This window comes from Hyaena hyaena, unplaced genomic scaffold (genome assembly GCF_003009895.1).
Source record: "Hyaena hyaena isolate Hyena2069 unplaced genomic scaffold, ASM300989v1 scaffold_111, whole genome shotgun sequence".
Lineage (NCBI taxonomy): Eukaryota > Metazoa > Chordata > Mammalia > Carnivora > Hyaenidae > Hyaena > Hyaena hyaena.
In genome coordinates, this window is record NW_024080743.1 from 1126777 (window position 1) to 1149247 (window position 22471).

The window sequence follows — 22471 nt, forward strand, 5'->3', positions numbered from 1 at the left end:
GTTTTTCTACCAACTCTGTTAAACTTGGAAGATGTGAGTTAGGGGCGAGAAAGACTACTGAAAAAAATAAGGCCAAGTAGTAATAGGCATATCTAAAAGACTGAGAGAAAACCAGAGGCATGACTAAAATCTTTGAGGGCCCGAATCTAGCAAGATTAAAGCCAGATGCATGTCTGGATTTACAAGTTTACATGAATGGTCTTCTTTTTTAGTGATTAAGTCACTTTGAGTAGCATTTCCATCACTTACCACCAAAACAGTCATGACTAGCTAGATGAGAACAGGGAGCTGAAGAAGAAAGAGACTTGAGCGTACTTACATGCTGAAGAGAAAGAAATAAGGAAGAGAGATTGATAATATGGGAAGAGGAAATGGATACTGGTCTCCTAAGGCCCTCCCTAAGAGGAGGCAGGATTGGAAAGATCAAAACTACAGGTGGAGATGGGCACCTGAGTGGCTCAGTCAGTTAAGTGCCTGACTTCAGCTTAGGTAATGATCTCACGGTTTGTGAGTTCAAGTCACACCTCAGACACTGAACTGACCAGCGCAGAGCCTGGAGACTGCTTCAGATTCTGTGTCTCCCTCTCTCTCTGTTCCTCCCCGACTCATGTTCTCTGTCTCTCAAAAAATGAATAAATGTTAAAAAACTAAAAAAAAAACCAAACCAGACCTACAGGTGGAGAGATAAACCTTAAATAGGAGAAAAGATAATTATTCTTTTAAGACAGAGTTAAGGATGGATGCAGAAATAGAGAAATATATAGCTGTACAGTGGAAAGTTGAAAGAGTTTATATAGGTTCGATTTTCAATTCTCTATGGATAACTAAAAGTCAATTTCATTTTATAGAAATGGCATTGAACTGGGAATCAAGAGATATAGAATCTATTTCTGGCCCTGCCATTAATTAGATATGTGATTTTAGGCAAGTCATTTAATCTCTCAGAGTCTTGGTTTCTTTCACTATAAAATGAAAAATTGCACAAAGGTCCCTTACAATTTAAATTTTATGATTCAACATGCTTTCTCATGTAGTTTCTGACGTTTTTCTTTTTCCTTTTTTGAAACTGGAATTAGGATAACAAAAATTGGCATGTTTTTCTTAAAACATTCTCAAGAGCAATATTTGAATACATATAAAGTATGTTTTGTCATGCAAAACTAATGTGTGAAAAGTATAATGAATATACTCAAATACTACTACTAATAGTAACAGATATTATGCTAAGAGCTTTAGGTACATTACCTCATTTAATCATAAAATCCCTAAAACACATGCAGATGAGGGAATTGAGATAAAGTGGGTAGATATCTTGTGAGAGGTGACACAACTACCAGACAAGACTTTAATATCATAATATAAACTGGATTTGAATTGGGGTGGGAAAGAAATCGAAGTAGGGAAACTATGTAAAGACAATATGAAAATAAGCAGAGGGATAAGTAAGTAAAGAAGGATAAGTAAAGTAAGCAGATAGGCAGGGAAAAGATCAGCAGAACAAGGAATAAGTTAGAGGGCTGTAAGTTGAGGGATACACAAATAAGAGTTGACAGTCTCACACCTTCTCTCCCTGTGGTAATGATATTCAGGCTTTGAGGAAGTTGGATAAATGCTCTGATACTCTAAGCAGATTAGGGGACTTTTCTTGTTCTTATTTGGGTCTAATGACTGCCATGTCATAAGAGGTGTCCAGCCCTGGCCTACTTAAGATCTTACATTATGGTCAGAGGAAGCATAAAGTGACAGCATGAAAAAAAGAGTGTCAATAGATGCTAAGTCCACACACATGAAATTATTTGTGGGAAACCTCAAGTTTACCATCTCTATATACAACAACTCAAACAAACAACTCTATGGCCAGGATTATTTCTCACACATTTTAATAGACTGCCTATTAATGGCATGACCCAGACAAATGATGCCATTAATAATAAGATCAAGAGTACAGAAAACTAATCCCAATGTTGAAAAAGAAATTAATGAATGACATAGATAAAAAGCAAATCTAGACTACATACAATCTATATTATTCCACAAACTACGTTATATTCTCATGTGATCATGGAAGTTGTAAGAATCATAGACAGAGATATTAAAAGACACCTAATTTAATCCCCTAATTTAAAAGATAAGACTAAGACCTAAAGGGGTTAAATAATTTTCCCAAGGTCACAAAGATATTTTGTAAAACTGGATTAATTTTATAAACATAAAATTATTTTAAATAATTCTAAAGACATACAAAAGTAATAGTTCAGCATTTTAACACTTTGTATGTCTCAAGGTCCCTTACTTTCTAGACTTTTCTTCATATTATTTTTAAATAAAAAAAGTCAATGCTATGTGGGGCAGAGATTTTTTTTAAAAGTCTGTGGCAAACATAGCAAGACCGTCTGAAATAACATACCTAAGAATTTGAAACTGGTCCAATAATCCAAGAGAAAAATGTTGCCAAGTTAAACACAGTAATTTCAGATGCTGGTTTTTCAATAACATTGTTATTCTGAAGTAATAATAATTTTCTCTTTCAAGGCAATATCAATGGTAATTTACCTTTAGCTTGATATTCAGATGGCTCTTGTTGAACCTTTGCACAAATTTCATGCTGATCCCTCTGCTCCATTATAGATAATTCAGGTATATTTAAACACTCTGACCTTTGTAAAGATAAATAAAACCATAAAAATATTAAATATTAAAATTAAGCTGAATTTGAAAATGACTTACTCATATAAGTAAAAAAAAGTCCATCTACTAAACACTTCTATGATAGACTGCATTAGCCTGGGTAGTAAAGGGTAAAAAAAAATAGGTGTTTAACGGAAGCAAAATACTTAGTCATCTTTACATGTCCCATATATGTAGATATCTGCTATCTGTGTATATCCTTAAAAATCTACTGCTAATGCTACTTTCAATTAGATAACAAAAGCTAGGATCTCTTGAAGTACTGTTGACATATGTTCTGATTGGTCAGTGGCTGTTCTGTATTTTTTGTTAAGCATATTAAATGTCATCCCTGCATATGGAATACCCTTATCTGGAAGGAAAATGACATAGACTATTGCCTTCTAGGCATCATGATATAGAAAAAGAATGCTGAGTTATCATCTAGGGCCTTCTGCTTAATAACTAGGAATATAAATTTCAGTTATTTTATCTATAAAATGGGATAGAAATACTTCATTTTATGAGCTAGGTTGTTGTTACGGTCAAAAGAGATAATGCATAAATGTGCAGTTTTTAAATTGTAAATTGTTTTATAAATCTGAAGTGTTATTAATATAGAGTGGGCCCCTAAGTGGAAAAGATTAAACTTTGTACAATAACATGATTTCTCTTTTTAAAGTATACTTTAGTCTTCTGGTAAGTTTAAAAGGCAGAAAAAGCCTGAAGGCAAGGCATATAGGATGGGTAGTTTCCCAGGAAAGAGATGATTCAATGAATGTTAAAATATTCTATAACTTCAGAGTTCTAAATAAATTTAGATAACCAAACTCTTATGATGCCATTACTTCATTATGGAACTAAATAGTTACTGTGATTTGAACGTAGCCAGTGTTTACCTTTCTCTGAATAAATGATTATTTGGAGAAGCAAAGAATTTATGATGACTATTCTACCTGGGATATTAACATTATATTTATACCTTGATATACTGGAAAGAGGAGGTTTTGGAATAAAACCAAATTCTTTAAGGTCCACACTTTGAGATTTATTCATTTGCATCTATCAATGAAAAAGAAAAGTTTAATTATCAATTTCATAGGAACACTTTTTGACAAGCCAAACAGCAAAATTCCTGCTGGTACATGAAGTCCCAAAACCAATGAATTATGAGAAACTCAGGCTAGTTTACAAATCAAATCTTCTTCTCAGGCCCTTCTTATATATAGATTCTTCATGGTTCTCTACTAGGCCCTCTCTTCTTCCTCCACACGTTTTCAAAGATCTCACTTACTTTCCTGGCTTCAATTGTCATCTACATGTGAATGACTCTCAAATCTATATTTCTACTCAGCTCCTTCTCTTGATTTTCTGTTATATTCAACTGTCTATAGAACATCTTTACCTAGACATCTTGCAGGCTTCTACATTCAGTATTTACCAGATTGAACTTAATGTATATCTACTTCTTTAAATTTGCTTTTCCTTTGGAGTTCCTACCCAAGTAAAGCCTCACTTTTTTCCTAGCTGCTGAATCCAGAAAGCTGGTCATCATCTTTATCCTTCTACTTCACCCCTCATAAGCAATTAAGCAACAGGGTAGTTGATTCTATTTCTGAAAGATATTTTAAACCTAGCCACTTCTCTCCACTGCTACTGCCATTACATTTGAGTAGGTCAATCTTGCCTGGATTATTGCAAAACCTATCTAATGAGTCCTTATGTTCCTTCTCTACCATCCTCCAATCCATTTTCTACCTTGCATCCAGAGTGAACTTTATAAAATGCAATTCTGGTAATGTCACTGGTTAGAGCCCTTTAGTGGCTTCCCAAGACTTTCAGGATAAAGTCCAAATCCTTAAAATAGCAAAAAGGCCTTCATTATCTAGCTCTTACTTACTTCTTCAGCCTCTTCAGCTTCATCTCTCTACTCCCCAACTTGTACCTGAACTACAGACATACTGCATAACTTCAGTGTTTTAAAAGATCTCTCTCTGGCTCTTTCTTAGCTCTGGACCACTGTATACTTTCTATGTCTGGAATACTTTTCTATCTCTCTCTACCACCACTATGGTGCCTCCCTCTCCATACTTGGCTTCAAGTCTCAGTCATGTTTATTTGTAATCCTTTCCTGGCCTATCAAATGTAGAATGAGTATACTTTCTATCCAAGTTCAAGTTATTTTAAACTTGTTACAGAATCATGCACCATTCTACATTGAAAAAGCCTATTTAGTTATTTATATCCTTTACTCAACTATAAGCTCTAGGAGGATTGGGACTAGAGCAGTCTTATTCACAGCAGTATCTTAGCACCTATAACAGTCCTTGGCATGTTCTTGGTGCTCAATGAATATGGAAAGGGGGCACTTAGCTGGCTTTGTCGGAAGAGTGTGAGACCCTTGATCTCAGGCTTGTGGGTTTGAGCCCCATGTTGGATATACAGATTACTAAAAACAATAAACTTTAAAAAAATGAATATGGAAGGAAAGAAGGAATAATATGGAATGGAGAAGGAACAAGGAAGGAAAGATGGAAGAAAGGGAGGGAGGGAGGAAAAGCTTAGGCTACTATACTAAAAAAATATTATCTCAGAGAAAGTGGTAGCCATTTCAAACTACGTGCCTCTCCGTTTCCTAATATTCCCCTTGTTTTAGCATCATGACTTAAAATCTTCATTCTTTTTATTTTATTTTATTTTATTTTTACAAATAGTTTATTGTCAGATTAGTTTCCACATAACACTCAGTGCTCATCCCCACAAGTGTCCTCCTCCATGCCCATCCCCCCCTCCCCCCCACGTCCATCAGTCCTCAGTTTTTGTCAGCATTCAAGAGTCTCTCATGGTTTGCCTCTCTCCCTTTCCCCCACCATTTCCGCCCTTCTTCTCCCCCTTGTTCCTCCGTCAAGTTCCTCCTAATCCTCCTATACGTGCAAACATATGATATTTGTCCTTCTCTGCCTGACTTATTTCGCTCAGCATAACACCCTCAAGGTCCATCCATGTTGCTACACATGGCCAGTAAAATCTTCATTCTTATTAAAGAAGAATAAAGAAACAGGACACTCTGCCATTTTCTTGCCTCTTTTTTGTGGCCTGATCAATCATTTTGCCCTGAATCTGATGATGTAGCCTTAAAATAAGTCTGCCACTGACAACCCTATCAACTGTATAAGCTACCATTCTTTCATGACTTGGAAAGTAGGCTCTTGCTCAGTACTCATCTAGGTATATGTTCAAAATCAACTTCAGATTTTCCACACCAGTTCCAACACAAACAGAACCAGGAAAGGGCAAGTGTCTCTAGTTTCAATTGGTGGACCAACCTAAGTGACATATCCCTCTTCATTTCCCTCTTCTTTGGTTAACAAAAAATAAAAAAGACTAATAAAGTACTATGTAGAACTATGTCCCAAAAGTAGATTTACAGATTAATTATTAAGAACTATAATATCTTTTCCTTTAGAAGTAGTATTTTGAAAATATAGCCCTCAAATAACTAAAGTACACTTCAGATACCTACCTAATTGATATACAGGATATAAAGGAATATTCATATATTATTAAATTACATAACAAGGGATGTTATTAAAACTAACCTTGAGACGTTTAACTGGAGGAAGTGATGAAACAGCATTCCTATTTCTTAAATCAGATAAATATGAAGAGATTGTTGGCTCTTTCATTTCTGACTTTTGTGCAACTCCAGTTTTACCTATGAAAAGAATTTAAACTTTAGGTAGTGTTCATGTAAAGCCAAATTTCTTCATAATTCCTAATCTAATTTTTTCATGACAGAAAATTATTTGAGTTATAAACTGCATACATAATATAAATATCATACATAATCAGGATGTTATTACTCAAAGACCTTTCAATTTTTAAAACCTGAAATAAATTTGTCTTATGGAACTCACAGCAGTCATGTCCACATGTATGTTTATTTTTACAGTGATGATTACATTCTCGGTTCCCAGGTTTTTTACAAGCAGTCATTCCTAAATTAATATAAGGAAAAAAAAACTACTTTTTACTACAGTTTATTTCTTTTCAGACAGTACAAAAAGATTATGATTTTATACTTCCTCAAGTTAACCTGTTTAATATGTTTAAAATGGTATTTCTGGTAACAGCTAGTCCCTGCCGGGCTATTAGCCCAATCCCAGCTTTTCAGCTTTTCTCAAGGAGCATCGACCCACCTATAAGCTTCTCTTAAACTCCCTGACATAAATAGAGCCAAATACCACAGAATATCAGTAACTCTTATCTTGAATGATGTAAGAATGAGGGTGGAGTTTTGAAACTTCTCTGCTGCTATACTTACACTTAAGAAGAACCTGGAAAGAAGCAAACATCATGTCATTTTAATGGTATCAATGATAGTTTCAAGTAGGTAGGACACCATACATATTTAATAAACATTGAAATAAATGTTTCAAAGGTATAAAAAATTTGCTATATGAATTCACAGAGAAAAGAGATTGCTTCCTGGTTGACCCCCCCGAGGTAGTATATCCATATATATAATTTATTCTTCATAACATTTTAAATAGGTGTTTTCTTGATCTTAGTAACATGGGGCAAGGGACAGACATCTGAATTGACAGACAGGGTCTGGGCATGAGAAGGGGACCAGGGGAAGATGTTCCAGGTAGAGGGCATAATACAGCAAACCACATACCCTAGAAATAGAAATAAGTTTATTTTTGCTGGACCATAGATTTTAAGTAAACTAGAAATGTTGAAGAGAGTGAAGAGTTTTGAAAACCTTTACAATCATTTTTGGTCCTTTACTTTTCATTTTTAATGGTTTTGCTCAGTCAACCCTTTTCAAGACATGGCATATCTAGACAATGATAACATCCGTACAGCATCCTGGAGTACATGGATAAGGCTACTCATCACAAGTGGCAACTAGTTAAATGCCTTAAGGGCCAACCATATCAATGTATTGGGTAGTGATAAAGTACTAAAACTGCAGGCTGACAGCTGAACCATAGTGTTCCCAACTGAATATAACCAACTTTGGTAGAATATAAACAATACTCAGATAAGACCATTCTATGACTGTAGTAAAGACAGAGATAAAAACTACTGTGTAATTATTTCTGAAACTTGAGGCAAGGACACTGAAGAACCACAAAAATAACTAAATATCCCCCTCTTCTGGCTAACACAAATGACTACTATTTCCTTAACCCTCCCATCTCTAAGACAAATACCATACCAATATATGCAATACTCTACTTTTTGAAAGTATCCAATTCTGCTCTCCCTAAACTCCCAAGAATCACCAGCACAAGCTGAAATCCTATAAAGAAGCTCCTCTCGGGGCGCCTGGGTGGCTCAATTGGTTAAGTGTCCGACTTCGGCTCAGGTCATGATCTCACGGTTTGTGGGTTTAAGCCCCGCGTCGAGCTCTGTGTTCACAGCTAGCTCAGAGCTTGGAGCCCGTTTCAGATTCTGTATCTCCCTCTCTCTCTGACCCTCCCCTGCTCAAGCTGTCTCTGCCTGTCTCTCTCTTTCAGAAAAAAAAAAAAAAATTAAAAAAAAAAAAGCTCCTCTCAACTCCCTAAGAAAACCCACAGCTCCTTCAGAGCTGTGCTCTTTTACTATAGAAAGTTTAAAAATACTTAATCAACTTTCCTCAAATATAGGTGTGCTCCCAATAGTCTTTGGTTGAAAGGTTTCAACATTATACTTTGCAAGGTATGCCATAGCTTACTGCTTAGAAGTTTTGCCCTAGTTGATAATTTCATCTCTCAGTCACTTAAGTCTCCTTGTCCAGTCCTACCACGCTACAATTTATTTTACATGCTGTTGTTTAATTAGTCCTCCTAAAGTTCAGTTCTCATCAGGTCATTTGTCCACTTAAAACTGTTAGTTACTTCCTGCTGCCAAGGAAATTAATTCCATATTTAAAGTTTTCCACAGTGTAATTCTAGCCTCCCTTTCTGGCACCCATATTAATCCATATCCATCAAAACACATTTGCTTGCCATTATTTAAATAGTCTCAAGACTCTCTATGATTGTACCCTTGATACAATTTGTACCTTATCATCTTAGAAGCCTCTCACTTCTTTGTCCACCAGAAGCTTATCAACTTTCAAGGCCAACTTAAATGGCACCTTTATAGTGAAGATTTATCCTTATCACCCCATCTGAAGTGATTTCTCTCTGTTTTGAGCACCTCCAGCATTTTCCTTGTGTCTCTGGCTCACAGCATGCTACCTTATATTTAATGTATTTACACAAAAAACACAGTGGTCAAGTACAGGGCACCCCAAACTAACGTAAGAAAACATGAATTTTGGGGTGTCTGGCAGGCTCAGTCAGTAGAGCATGCGACTTACAGTCCCAGAGTCGTGAGTTCAAGCTTCACGTAGGGTGTGGCCTACTTTTAAATACATACATACATACATACATAGAAAACATGAGTCGTAATATAGGCTCTTATCTATAAAAAACATTAAAAATAATACCTATTTTGTTCATGTAACAGAGATGAAAAGATAAAGTGAAATTAAGTATCTGAAAGCATTTTATTTTTTTAAAATGTTTATTTATTTATTGGGGGGGGGGGTGCAGAGAGAGACACACACACAGAATCTGAAGCAGGCTGCAGGCTCTGAGCTGTCAGCATAGAGCCTGATGTGGGACTAGAACTCACGAATCATAAGATCATGACCCAAGCTGAAGTTGGCCGCTTAACTGACTAAGCTACCCAGGCACCCCTGAAAGCATTTTTAAATTAAGTGATAAACTAATATATTAGAGTATGTATTGTCTTTACTATTATTACTTAAAGACTATAAAAGTAACTATAAAATTAAAATTGTTCAAAGTGCTATGAAGGAGAGAGGCACAATGCTATATAAGGACAGGAGGTATCATTCTGGTCAGGAATGTCTTAGAAGGCTTCCTTAAGAAGCAACACTGGGTTGAGGACTAAAGAAAGAATGGGAGTTAAGAAGGCAGAGGTAGGGGAAACAGTACTTCAGGCAGAGGGGATGGCATATGCAAAAGCCCTAGGACAAGGGAAAGCAGGGCATATCAGAGAAATTGAAAGGTCAGTGTGGCTGATGCTCAGTATGTAAGAGAGAGCACACAAAATGAGATTAGTGGGGAAAGGTCAGACTATATTTGTAGGAGAAAGGCTCCACCATGTTACCCTGGCAATTCCAGGTCTCCACATAGGCCGTGTAGGAAAGACTCAACCATTTTCAGAATGCCTTCCGATCCTCTTTGGGATATTTCAAGTTAAGAACTATTGTGAAGAGGCGTTAAAAGCCATTTCTCATCTGCCTTAGGTTGCAAGAGGCTCCCTATCTTATGTGAGACTACTATGAAGCAGTTTCCCATCTGCCTCTGGTTCCACTGAGGTGCTGGACTTTCCACCTTGCTTCTTGCAAGGTGCAGGTGCAGCCTATGGTTGATGTCTCAAAATCAAAGCAAACCACCATTTCTGGCATCTGGTCCCTCCAGCTCAATGTTATCCTGTGGGATTAGGAATGCAAGCTGCTAAGAACATGCTGATTTTGTTTTGCTGTCTATGTAAGTAATAACACTGCCTAGATGCATTTAGGTCTCTTATGTCCTTACCAGCCAATTCTATGGAGGTAGGGCAAGATTACCTAGCAGCTGCCACCCCACTGCTGCTTAGGACTGACTGACCACGTCACAGTGTGGAACCCTGAAGGGATGTTAATGATTTGGATCTTTTATTCTAAGACCTATGGGGAGCCACTACAAAGTTTCAACCAAGGAAGGGACATAGTTGAATCTGCATTTTGAAAAAAAGCTACCGTAGGAGTCTAGGCAAAACCAAAAAAAAAAAAAAAAAGCAACTCAGTCTAGAGTGATGGTAATAGTAGAGTTAGAGAATGGACTGATTTGAGAGCTATACAGAAAGTAAAAATATTTTTAATACAGAATCAAGTGAAGTGCTTTTCTTTCTTGAGCAGCACATTGTTTTCCCTGAAGTTTTACTGCCTTTCTTTTAGTCTAGCAATAGTACCTTAAATTTTTTAAAAGTGTATTTGATATTTTTAAGACAAAGACAACTATATGGAAACACCACCTATTTATTCCTCCCTCATAGATACCTCCTTCCTTGAGCCTTACACCTTCCTCCTAATGCAATCTAGGGCTGTCCTATAGCTGTCATCCTGGAACTTCCTTTCATTAAGCTTCTTCACTGAATCCACTGTTCTTGGATTCTTTGACTTCATTTTTAAGTTTATTTTGAAAGAGAGAGAGACAGAGAGAGAATGAACAAGCAGGTAAGGGGCAGAGAGAAGGAGAGACAGAATCCCAAGCAGGCTCAGCACCATCCATCACTGCAGAGCCTGATGTAGGGCTTGAATCCATGAAACATGAGATCATGACTTGAGCTGAGATCAAGAGTCAGATGCTTAACTGACTGAGCTGCCCAGGCTCCCCTCTTTGACTTTTTCTTTCTTGGTTAACTGCTTTGTTATGCTGTGCTCATCCTCAAGAAACGGCTTCAGAAAAGATGTTTATGAGGTAAACTTTCTAAGTCCTTGAATGTATTGATTACTTTACTTTCACACTTACTCGTTTGGCTGGGTATAGAAAACAGGGTTGAAAATCATTTCCCCCTGGATTTTTAAGAAATCTTCTACCATCCAGTGCTACTGATAAAGATTAATAAAATTTCAATTTTTGTTCCCTGGAAGCATTTATGATTTATATATGATGTTCTAAAAAGTTGCAATCATTCCTCCTTTGTACATATTCTTTCACTTATCCTAATACTGAATAAGCCTTTTTGATCTGCAGATTTGTATCTCCAAGAGCAGGAAATTTTCATAAATTATTTCTTCTGATTTACTGTTCCCTTTTTCTGGAACACTTATTAGTCAGCTATCAGACTCCCAGAATTCCCTTTATCTCTTATACTTTCTGTCTCCTTTTTGCTTTCATTTAGATTGTACTGACTTTATCTTCTGTTTCTCCAGTTTTTTTTTTTCTTCCAATCATAGTTGTTACTTCTCTGTGCTCACTGTTGTTTTCTAATTGTTCTCCCTCCCTCCATGGCATCCTATTCTGTTTCATGGTTGCAACTTAATCTTTAATTTCTCTGGTGTTACTAATTTGCTCATATGATGTTTTATTACATTCCTGAATTATCCTGTTCCTCTTTTATCCATTTTTTGGTTTATTTATTTTGGGCTTTTTTTCATATGTTCCAGATTTTCCTCAAATGTCTCCTCTTTGGTTATCTGCCTATAAGGCAGTCCTATCATATCTCCATTTCACAGATAAGAAAATAATAAGTTCATACATAGATTAAGTAACATGTTCAAAACTATACAGATAATAAATAGCAAATCTGAGATTCTAACTAATGTAGTCTAATTCCAGAGCCTGATCTCTCAACCAATCTGTGTCCCTAGTTATATTAGCTACCTTAGTTCTCCCCCAAATATGCGTTTAATTTATATAGGAAAGAAATAGAAGGCACTGGGGATGGGAAGAGTAGGAGGAAATGCCTTGTAGCTTGTTGTTTTGCAATAAGGGATAAGGAATTGCTTTCTCCCTTAATCCAAGGACTCCTAATAAATGCATTTCTAAATGTCACCACAAGATGGTGCACAATGACTACACACATTTACTCCCAGTGGTTAAAAACTACCATCTGGGAATTGAATTTTAGAGATTCTGAAGAATTCCAAAAAATTCAAGACAGACTGGCCTTGAATAAGAACTGTATACAAATTTCTTTATAGAATCTTAGCATATGGATGTTAATTATCTAAGGGACAAAAACTTTTATTTATTTCTATTAGAAATGGTACTTAGAAAATGTAAGGCCTCTCCCGTCCCCACCCCACCTCTCATATCCTGAGAATTGTCTGAATTTGTCTTGTCAGCAAATATAAACTTAAGCTTACAGAGATTGGTAATTGGAAAAATTAGATTCTTAAAGAAAACTGACCTAAGTTGTACTCAGGTATAACTTAAAGAGATCCCTAACTCCATCACTATAATAATCTGAAATACATACATTTTCAAAGACTTGTCACATATGAATTTACATATTTTAAACCCTTAATTCTAAGTATTCAAAGTAATATAAATTTATTTAAAAAATAAAATAAATTTATTAATGTCAACTAGATCAGTATTTAAGGAAAATATTTAAAATGACTTTAAGAGGGTCAATAATGGCTGGTGGGGCAAGGGTTAGCTGCTTTTAAAAAATCTTAAAAAACTGATAATAGTGGCACATAATCCCTGATACACTTAGCCTTACATCCTACTTATAAATTTAAGGGTTTTTTTACATTTATTTTTGAGAGACAGAGTGAGATAGAGCGTGAGTAGGGGAGGGGCAGAGAGAGAAGAAGACATAGAATCTAAAGGAGGCTCCAGGCTCTGAGCAAGTGGTTAGCACAGGGCCTGACGAACCCACTAACTGTGAGATGACCTGAGCTGAACTAAGATGCTCAACCGACTGAGTCACCCAGGCACCCCTCCTAATCATAAATTTAAATTAACTGGTCTGTGTATAAGCTACTGAAGTTAATATTTCTAAGAGAATATTACTTTGACTTTTATAGTTCCTGATTTATGCTAATCAGATTTATGCACTTTATGACTTCACTTTTTAAATGAGAGAGCATCTCCTCTTAACTTTTTGTCAAATCTTATACTATCATTTGTTATTTATTTATCGGGAAAAGGTTAACACTAATGAACTGGAGTCCTTGGTTTTGCAATTTAATGTATTTATACACCAAGTGGTATAAAGAATAACTAACTGCATTTTGACTAGCATTTAAATCTGCATGCTTCCATAGTGCTCAGGCATTTGTTTTATCCTGGCATTTCTCAAATACATTAAATTTTCAACTCAGAATGGCACAGCAAATGCAAATGAATTTAAAATCAAATTCTTCAAACATTAAACAAAGCCCATACTTCTTACTATGAATCTATTTAAAGAATAAGAAGTTTAAATGCTTACACCTCATACATTAAGAACTGACCTGGGGTGCCAGGTGGCTTAGTTGCTTAAGCCTTGTCCAACTCTGGATTGTGGTCAGGTCAAGATCTCATGGTTGTGAGATCGAGTCCTGAGTCGGGCTCTGCTCTGCACTGGGCCTGGAGCCTGCTTGGGATTCTCTTTTTCTCTTTCTCTCCCTTTACCCCTCCCCCACTCACACACAAGTGCATACCTGCACACGCAAGCACTCTCTTTCAAAATAAACATTAAAAAAAATTGACCTGAAAATATTTGAAAATTTTTTACGACCAAAAAGTATAGTTTTCACATTGCTATATCTTAAAAATAACAAAATTATTTTTCCTTCAATTTAACAAAAAAGTTATCTATCGGACTGTCACTATATATATGAGTAACTACTGCTAAAAGAATGTTTTCAAAGAGTTACAGGAAGCATGAAAATAATTTTTAATTACACTATGTAAATTAAAGTGCATACTTTTGTTTTTCTATAAGTGAAACCTTGGATTGTGAGTAACTTGTTCTATGAGTGTTCCACAAGACAAGCAAAAATTTCTAACAAATTTTAACTTGATAAATGAGCGATGCTTTGCAATGTAAGCAGTATGTGACGCTGTATGTCACATGATTACAACTGAGCCAATGGTTCTCCTCTCTCTCTCTCTCTCTCTCCATCTCTTTCTACAGGATTATGGGTGATCATCTCCCATGCTCAGATGCTCAGTCTCAGGCAGCACTGTTTGGCAGGAATCAGTGATTTTTCAGAACTTTGGAAGGTGCCCACACTGGCCCTAGTATATTTTTTGTCACTTCAAAAAAACCCATGGACGGTTCTTTGCTTTTCCATACAAGAGTAAGCTTACGAATGCTTTGCTCCATTCTGGTCAAGCTGCCTGCATGTAGAGACCCTTTCCTCTGCTGCCAGTCACATTAAATACAGTATATGACAAGAGTATACTATACTATAGTCAACATCTGTGCAAGCATACACAATGGCCCCTATTCAGAAAAAGGGTGAAAAGAAAGGCAGTGAGAAGAAGAAAATGATTATGGCTGAAGAAGGAAATCGAGAAGTACAAATGAGGTATGCAAGTGGCCAAAATTGCAAGATTTTATAAGATGTCTACATGTGCATCTCATCTGCAAAGAGGGAGGAGAAAAAGGCAGAGAATCTGTCACTAAAATGATACTAAAGAGCGGTGTAAAATGTGGGAAACAGTGCAAACTTTTATAGAAAATCACTCCCTGAATAAGGCTATAGCACTGCAAACAATGAATCTGTTTAACGATAACACACTGTGACATTTCCTCCTCAAAAAAAGGCAAAAGCAAGTCATCAGATAGATTCCTTATTAAAGCTGTAGGAAAAGAAAAAGATTCCAGTGAGCCAATAGATAGCAGTGAATTCATTAGTGATAGTGAAAGTCCTCCTACACTAAAACCTTCTTCTCTCTGGTCTCCCTCACATCAGCCATGAAGGTTTTCAAAAGTAAGTGCAGGTTATTTTTTTTTTTTTATATTTTGTATTTTCGTTATTATTTTGTATTATATTACAGTATTATAATCATTTTTATATGAATATTTTTGGGTTGTGGAACGAATCATCTGAGTTTCCATTATTTCTCATGGGGAAATTCACTTTGATATACAAGTGCTTAGGATTACAAGCATGTTTCCAGAAAGAGCTATGCTCACAAACTAAGGGTTTACAATAATTGGAATGCTCATAAGATTTAGGATGGTTATGTGTATGTGTATGTGAAGGGTGTGTATATAAGTGTGTGTGTTTAATAAAACATTACCTGCCTGATAGGAAGCAACTTTTATCTGTTTTCCACAGGAATGTGCTAAATATGTAGGGAACTTATAAAAGGCTCATGCTCGGGCACCTGGGTAGCTCAGTCAGTTAAGCATCTGGCTTCAGTTCAGCTGATGATCTTGTGGTTCGTGAGTACGAGCCCCGAGATGGGCTCTGTGCTGACAGCTCGGAACCTGGAGCCTTCTCTGGATTCTGTGTCTCCCTCTCTGCTCCTTCTACACTCACGCTCTCTCCTTCTCCTTCTCTCTCTCTCTCTCTCTCTCTCAAAAACAAGTATTTTTTTAAAAAAAGGCTCATAAAGTATAGTAAACATTCCAACTTCTCACTATACTGTAAATAACAAACAATTTAAGCAATTTTAAACAAAAACAGCTGGTGAGTGGGGGAAATGTGTTACATGAACACAGATATGTCATAGAATCCAAACAAAGCAGCAATTCAGCTAGGTTATCAAAAGGGACTGAGAAACCAAGAAATGGAAAGTCATAAGAAACCCAGCTCTGGCATTTTTACCTTTGTACCTCTCTGTACCTCTACTTTAGTCTTCTCTTCCATAGCCCAGCTGTCTGTGATCCTTACTCCATGTGGTAAAATATGGCCAGCTGACAGCTCTGAGTTTATATTATCTTTGTGCAGCTCTAATTCTAAACTGTCTTTCTTAAACTGATTTCTGACTACTATAAATGGTATTTTTAAAATTATTATTTCTATCTCTTTTTTGTTTGCTGGTATATGGTAAAACAACTGTTTTTCAAATTTTTTAGTTGAAATTTATACCCTATAAATCCACCCTTTTAAAATATACAATTCAGTAGGTTTTTAGTATATTCCCAAGTTTGTAGAACCATTACCAGTATCTAATTCCAGAACATTAAAAAAATCACATATCTATTAGTAGTTACTCCTTATTTCTTCCTACCCCAGCCTCTACAACTACTAATCTGCTTCCTATCTTTATAGATTTACCTATTCTAGACTTTTCATTTAAATGGAAGCTAACTCTATCTGACATTTTGTGAATGGCTTCTCTCATTAGCATAATGTTTTAGGGTTTACCCTTGATATTAATAAATCAGTTTATTCTTTATGGCTGAATATTCCATTATATAGTTATATTACAGTTTACTTAACCATTCATCAGTTGATCAACATTTCTACTTTTTGGCTATTATAAATAATGCTGCTATAACATTCGTGTACTAGTTTTTGTTATGTTTTCTTTTTTTTTTTTTTTAATGTTTTATTTATTTCTGAGAGAGAGAAACAGACAGCATGAGCAGGGGAGGGTCAGAGAGAGAGGGAGATACAGAATCCGAAATAGGCTCGAGGCTCTGAGCTAGCTGTCAGCACAGAGCCCAACGCGGGGCTCGAAGCCACAAACTGTGAGATCATGACCTGAGCCACAGTCGGATGTTTAACTGACTGAGCCACCCAGGCGCCCCTCTATGTTTTCAATTCTTTTGGATATAAACCCAGAAAAGGAATTGTTGGGTCACAAAGTAAATCTCTATTTAACTTCTGGAGGAACTGGCAAACTGTCTTGCAAAGCAGCTGCACAATTTTACATTCCTGCTGGCAGTGTTATGAGGGTTTCAACATCTCCACATCCTCATCAACACATTATTGTCCACATTTTTTTAAATTGTCCACCCTTTTGATTAAAGTAGGTGCAAAGAAATATCACACTGTGGTTGTTATTTGCATTTTCTATATTGACCAATGATGTTGAGCAACTTTTCATGTGTGTATTGGCCATTTGTAGCTCTTCCTTGCAAAAATACCTATTCACATCCTTTAACCAGTTTCAATTGGGTTATTTGCTTTTTTACTGTTGAGTCATAAGACTCCTTTATATATACTAGATACTAGTCCTTTATCAGATATAATTTGCAAATATTTTCTCTCATTCTTTAGGTTGTCTTTCCACTTTTTTGATAGTATTATTTGAAGCAAAAGTTTGTAACCTTGATGAAGTCCAATTCATCTTTTTTAGCTGCTTGAGCTTCATGTGTCATATTTAAGAAACCACTGCGAGTTTCAGTTTTAGCTCTTACTTTCAAGTCTTTCACTCATTTTGAGTTAACTTTTGTATATATGGTATGAAGTATTTATGGTATGAAGTAACACCGCAAATGGTATAATTATAGTATAATTAATGTGACTATCCAGTTGCCCAACTCTGTTTGTTGAAAGCCTATTCTTTCACCCTTGAATTGCTTTGACATCTCTATCCAAAATCAATTTGCCACAAATGTATGGTTTATTTCTGTATTCTCAACTATATTCCATTGATGCATGTCTATTCTTATGCCAGTACATTGTCTTGATTATAATGGCTTTGTAATAAGTTTTGGAATCAGGAATTATGTGGGCTCTGTGCTGACAGTGTGGAGCCTGCTTGAGATTCTCTCTCCCTCTCTCTCTGCCCACCACCCCCCGCCCGGTTTTGGTCTCTCACTTTCTCTCTCCAAATAAATAAATAAACTTTGAAACCAGGAATTCTGAGTCCTCTTTATTCTTTTTTTTTTTTTTTTTTCCAAGATTGACTGGCTAATTTGGACCCTTACATTCCCATATGAATTTTAAAACCATCTTACGAATTTCTGCCAAAAGCACAGCTGGGATTTTGATAGAGATGGCACTTTAGGTCTTCTGTAATGTCTCTCAGTGGTGTTTTGTAGTTTCTATTCACATCTTGCATTAATTTTATTAAATGTATTCTTAAATAGGTTATTCTTTTTAATGCTATCGCTCACTTTTTTTCATATTGACTCTGTATCCAGTGTATTTCTAAACTTACATATTAATTCTAACAGTGTGTCTATATTCTTTTCTAGGTATATTTTCACGTTGCTTATTTATTCCTTTCCAATCCTTATCATTTTTATTTATTATATAACTGTACTGAATAGAACTTCTAGCATATTAAATAGAAATAGTAATAAAGAACACTCTTGTATCCTTCTCCATCTAAATAGAAAAAATTTTAAACTATTTCAGTACTGTATATGACATTTGTTATACATATTTTTTCAATAAAAAATAAGCATTGAATTTTTGTCAAACTTTTCTGATCTCTATCAAGAGGATCACATGATTGGTTGGGATTTTTTTTTGTTTTGTTCTGTTTTGTTTTTGCCAGTTAATGTAGTGAAATACACTGCTCTATCTTTGAGTGCTAAGGAACTCTTGCATACATGGAATAAGCCATACTTAATTGTGCTGTATAATGCTTTTAAAATATATGGTTGGATTCAACTTCTTAATATACTGTTAAGAACGTCTGGATCTATATCCATGAGAAAGACTGGTGAATAATGTCCCTTTTTAAATGTCCTTGTCAGGTTTAGAAATAAAGATCATGTTGGCCCTGCTTAAAAAAGTTAAAACATTAGAAAATATTCTTTCTTTTCTGTTCTTTGAAAAAGTTTGGGTAAGTTTGATATTATTTTTTCCTATATGTTTGGGGAAATTTACCAGTGAAATCACCTGACCCTTAGGATTTCTTTACCGAAAGACTTTCAATTGCTTCAACTTCATTATTAGTACCAGACTACTCAAATTTTCTATTTTTTGTGAGGTGTAAGTTTTGCTTCATTAGGATTTGTTCATTTTTACCCAAACTATGTGAGATTTATTAGTATAAATTTATTCTTAATATCTTTAACTTTTTGATGTCTGTGATGGTATCCCCTTTTTCATTCCTAATATTTCTAATTTGTATTTATTTCTTTATCAGTCTTGATAAAGGATTCCTCAATTTATTCTTTTCAAAGAATAGAAAAGGGGAGGGAGGTCTGAGAGTGCGGAGACATAGAATCTGAAACAGGCTCCAGGCTCTGAGCTGTCAGCACAGAGTCCAATGCAGGGCTCAAACCCACGAACTGTGAGATCATGACCTAAGCCAATGTCAGAAACATAACAGACTAACCCACCCAGGTGCCCCTCACTTCTGCTTTTATCTTTATTATTTTCTTCCTTCTATATTCATTACATTGAATATTCTGTACTCTTGAGGCAAGAGCATCTTTGCATTTTAATTCTACATATATTTAAAACTTTGCAAGTCATTTCAATTATTGTTTTGCAAGAGTCAATTTATATTTAGCTATTTATTTACCCTTTCTACCGTTTTTCATTCCCTCCAGCATTTCTGTGCTTTCATCTGAGGTCATTTTCCTGTAAGGAAATCCGTTTAGTATCTCTATTAGTGCAGGCCAATATATTTAATAATAGTGATGGAATGCTTCATTTTTCCCCCTTAGAATGTGTCTTATTTCACTTTCATTTTTAAAGATATTTTCCACTGGACATAGAAATCTATGTTAGCAGCATTTTGAAGTTGTTGGTCCATTATCTTCTGTTTCTATCATCATAGTAAATAAATCAGCTGTCAGATTCACTGTTGCTCTTTTGAAGGTAATGTGTAATTTTTCCACATTACCTTTTAAGAATCTTAAGATTTTAAAGATTTTAAAGACTTTAAGATTTTCAGTAGTATTGCACTAATGTGCCCAGTTGTGGTTTTCTGTGTATCTATCTCTAGGGGTTTGCTAAAATTCCGAATCTATGGCTTGGTATCTTTCATTATTTTAGAATGTTCTCAGCCATTGTCTCTGAATATTGCATTCATCCCATTCTTTTTCTTCTCTGCTTCAGAAATTTTAATTGTACATATTTTTAGAACTTTTGAGTATTATGCTCTTTTGTTCTTTCCATACTCATCTCTGGTGCTTTAATTTGAATATTTCTATTGATACGTCTGAACAGTTCACAAATCCTGAGTCTAGCTACATCTAATCCGCGGTTAAACCTACCCAATGAGCTTTTCACTTCAGATCTTGTATTTTTCAATTCAAGAAAATGCACTGAAATCTGTATGGGTTACAATTTTCTTGCGAAATTTCCCAGCTTTTCATACATTGCATTTATTTTTTCCTTTATTTCCTTGAAAATATTAATCATAGTTATTTTATAATCTTTAAATGCTACCTCTATTATTTGAATCATCTACAGAGCTGCTTCATTTTCTTTATATTGTAATTATCAGTCTGATCTTGCCTCTTTGAAGGTCTCATTATTCTTTACTGTCTGGCAGACACTATGTCCGCAGATACCAGACTATATTATATTCCACCAGAGAAGGATTCTTTTCCTCTGCCAGGAAAGCATGGTGAGTAGCTGATCATATAAACCCCTTTTGAGTGCATGGCATACTCAGGCTATTAATTAAGAGCCTATAAGTCCTTGACTCCTCAGCCCTGTAATGCTTCTCCCTTTTCAAATTTTAATTCCATTAGTCTGCTTTCACAGATGTCCTAAAAATTATAATTTTTATAACTTATGTAGGTTTTATAGTTATTGCTGTGTATATACTGGCCTGTGACAAACTACTGCAACCTACCCAGAAATGGGAGCTTTTCTGTGTTCTATAAATAGGAGGGGGATGAGTTCATGGATTCACAGAATCCGTATGTGCTCTTCCTGCCTTCTTTCACTGCAGTTACTATTTTACAAAAAAAATTTTTTTAGGTTTACTTATTTTGAGAGAGAAAGCATGAGTGAGGGAGAAGCAGAGAGATAGATCCCAAGCAGGCTCTGCACTGTCAACACAAAGCCCAATGTGGAGCTTAAACTCCACATGATCTAAGCCAAAGTCAGATACTTAACTAACTGAGCCACCCAGGCGCCCCTCAGGGCAGTTACTATTTATCATAACTACCAATACTGCTCAGAAAGCATAACTGTTTAGGTTATTTTGGTAGCAGCCACTGCTCTCACATTGCCAGTACCTATTAATTGCTCCCCTTACTGTGACAAAGCGGTGAACTGGATGTCTCAAGTATTAACAACATTCAGTTTTTGCTTTATAGATTTAACTATAGAACCATGTAAATGTTTTACATTATTATAAAACAAAATTAATTCCTAAAAACTATCCTAATAAGATAAAATAAAATAAAATATAAGATAAGATAAAATAAGGAGACCTGGGTGGCTCAGTTGGTTGAGCATCTGACTTCAGCTCAGGTCATGATCTCACAGTTCCCAGGTTTGAGCCCTACATCGGGCTCACTGCTGTCAGCACAAAGTCTGCTTTGGATCCTCTGTCCTCCTCTCTCTGCCCCTACCCTGCTTGAGCTCTCTCTCTTTCTCAAAAAAATTAACATTAAAAAAATTTTTTTTTTTAATATTTTTATTCATTTCTAGGATAGAGAGAGAGACTGAGAGAGACAGCGTGAGCAGGGGAGGGTCAGAGAGAGAGGGAGATACAGACTCTGAAACAGGCTCCAGGCTCTGAGCTGGCAGTCAGCACAGAGCCCGACGCGGGGCTCAAACCCACAAACCGTGAGATCATGACCTAAGTGAAAGTCGGACGCTTAACCGACTAAGCCACCCAGGTGCCCCAAAAAAATTTTTAATAAAACAAAATGTTAGTGGCATAGCTACATACAGATCTATTCCAAGTAATTTAAAACACAGTAATTTGATTATACATGCCTAGTGAGTTATATTCTAAGAACAAAAATGACTCCACAAAAATCTTAGGCTATTTGTAACAATCATATTAAGAATGATAGTCTGGTTTGTTATTCTGAGACTATTTGTTGTGTGTATAATGTGGAATAAAGAAAATGAGTGACATTCTATCATTCTCAGCATGGCAAGAAGGAGACACTAATAATTGCATTTAAGGATTAACCCTATACCCCTGAATTTAATTTGGATATTTAAGTATGAATTACTTATGTATTTTATCTCTAAAAACAAACAAAAATCACATATTTCCTAATTCTGTGCATGAAAAAAAGCCAAGGGATAATGATCATATAATAGCAATGAGCTCCTCTAGCACACAGATTGTGATTTTAGGAACCTATTTATCACTAAAAGAAACCAAAGGTCCTTGGAAAAAAGGCTTATTACAGGTCTGGGGCTAGAAATATACACAAAAAGACTGGAATAAAACAGCATCACACACATTAAGGA

General features: G+C 35.7%; 1 protein-coding gene across 1 annotated transcript in view; it reads right to left on the reverse strand.

The window, feature by feature from the left end:
* HFM1 (helicase for meiosis 1) overlaps positions 1–22471 on the reverse strand; it is an 86998-nt gene that overhangs the window by 11524 nt on the left and 53003 nt on the right. Inside the window, exons 30-33 of the mRNA XM_039236472.1 lie at positions 6585–6665; positions 6267–6382; positions 3650–3729; positions 2554–2657 (exon numbers count right to left, since the gene is read on the reverse strand). Coding sequence (XP_039092403.1) covers positions 2554–2657; positions 3650–3729; positions 6267–6382; positions 6585–6665 — 381 coding nt within the window. The remainder of the gene's footprint in view (positions 1–2553; positions 2658–3649; positions 3730–6266; positions 6383–6584; positions 6666–22471) is intronic.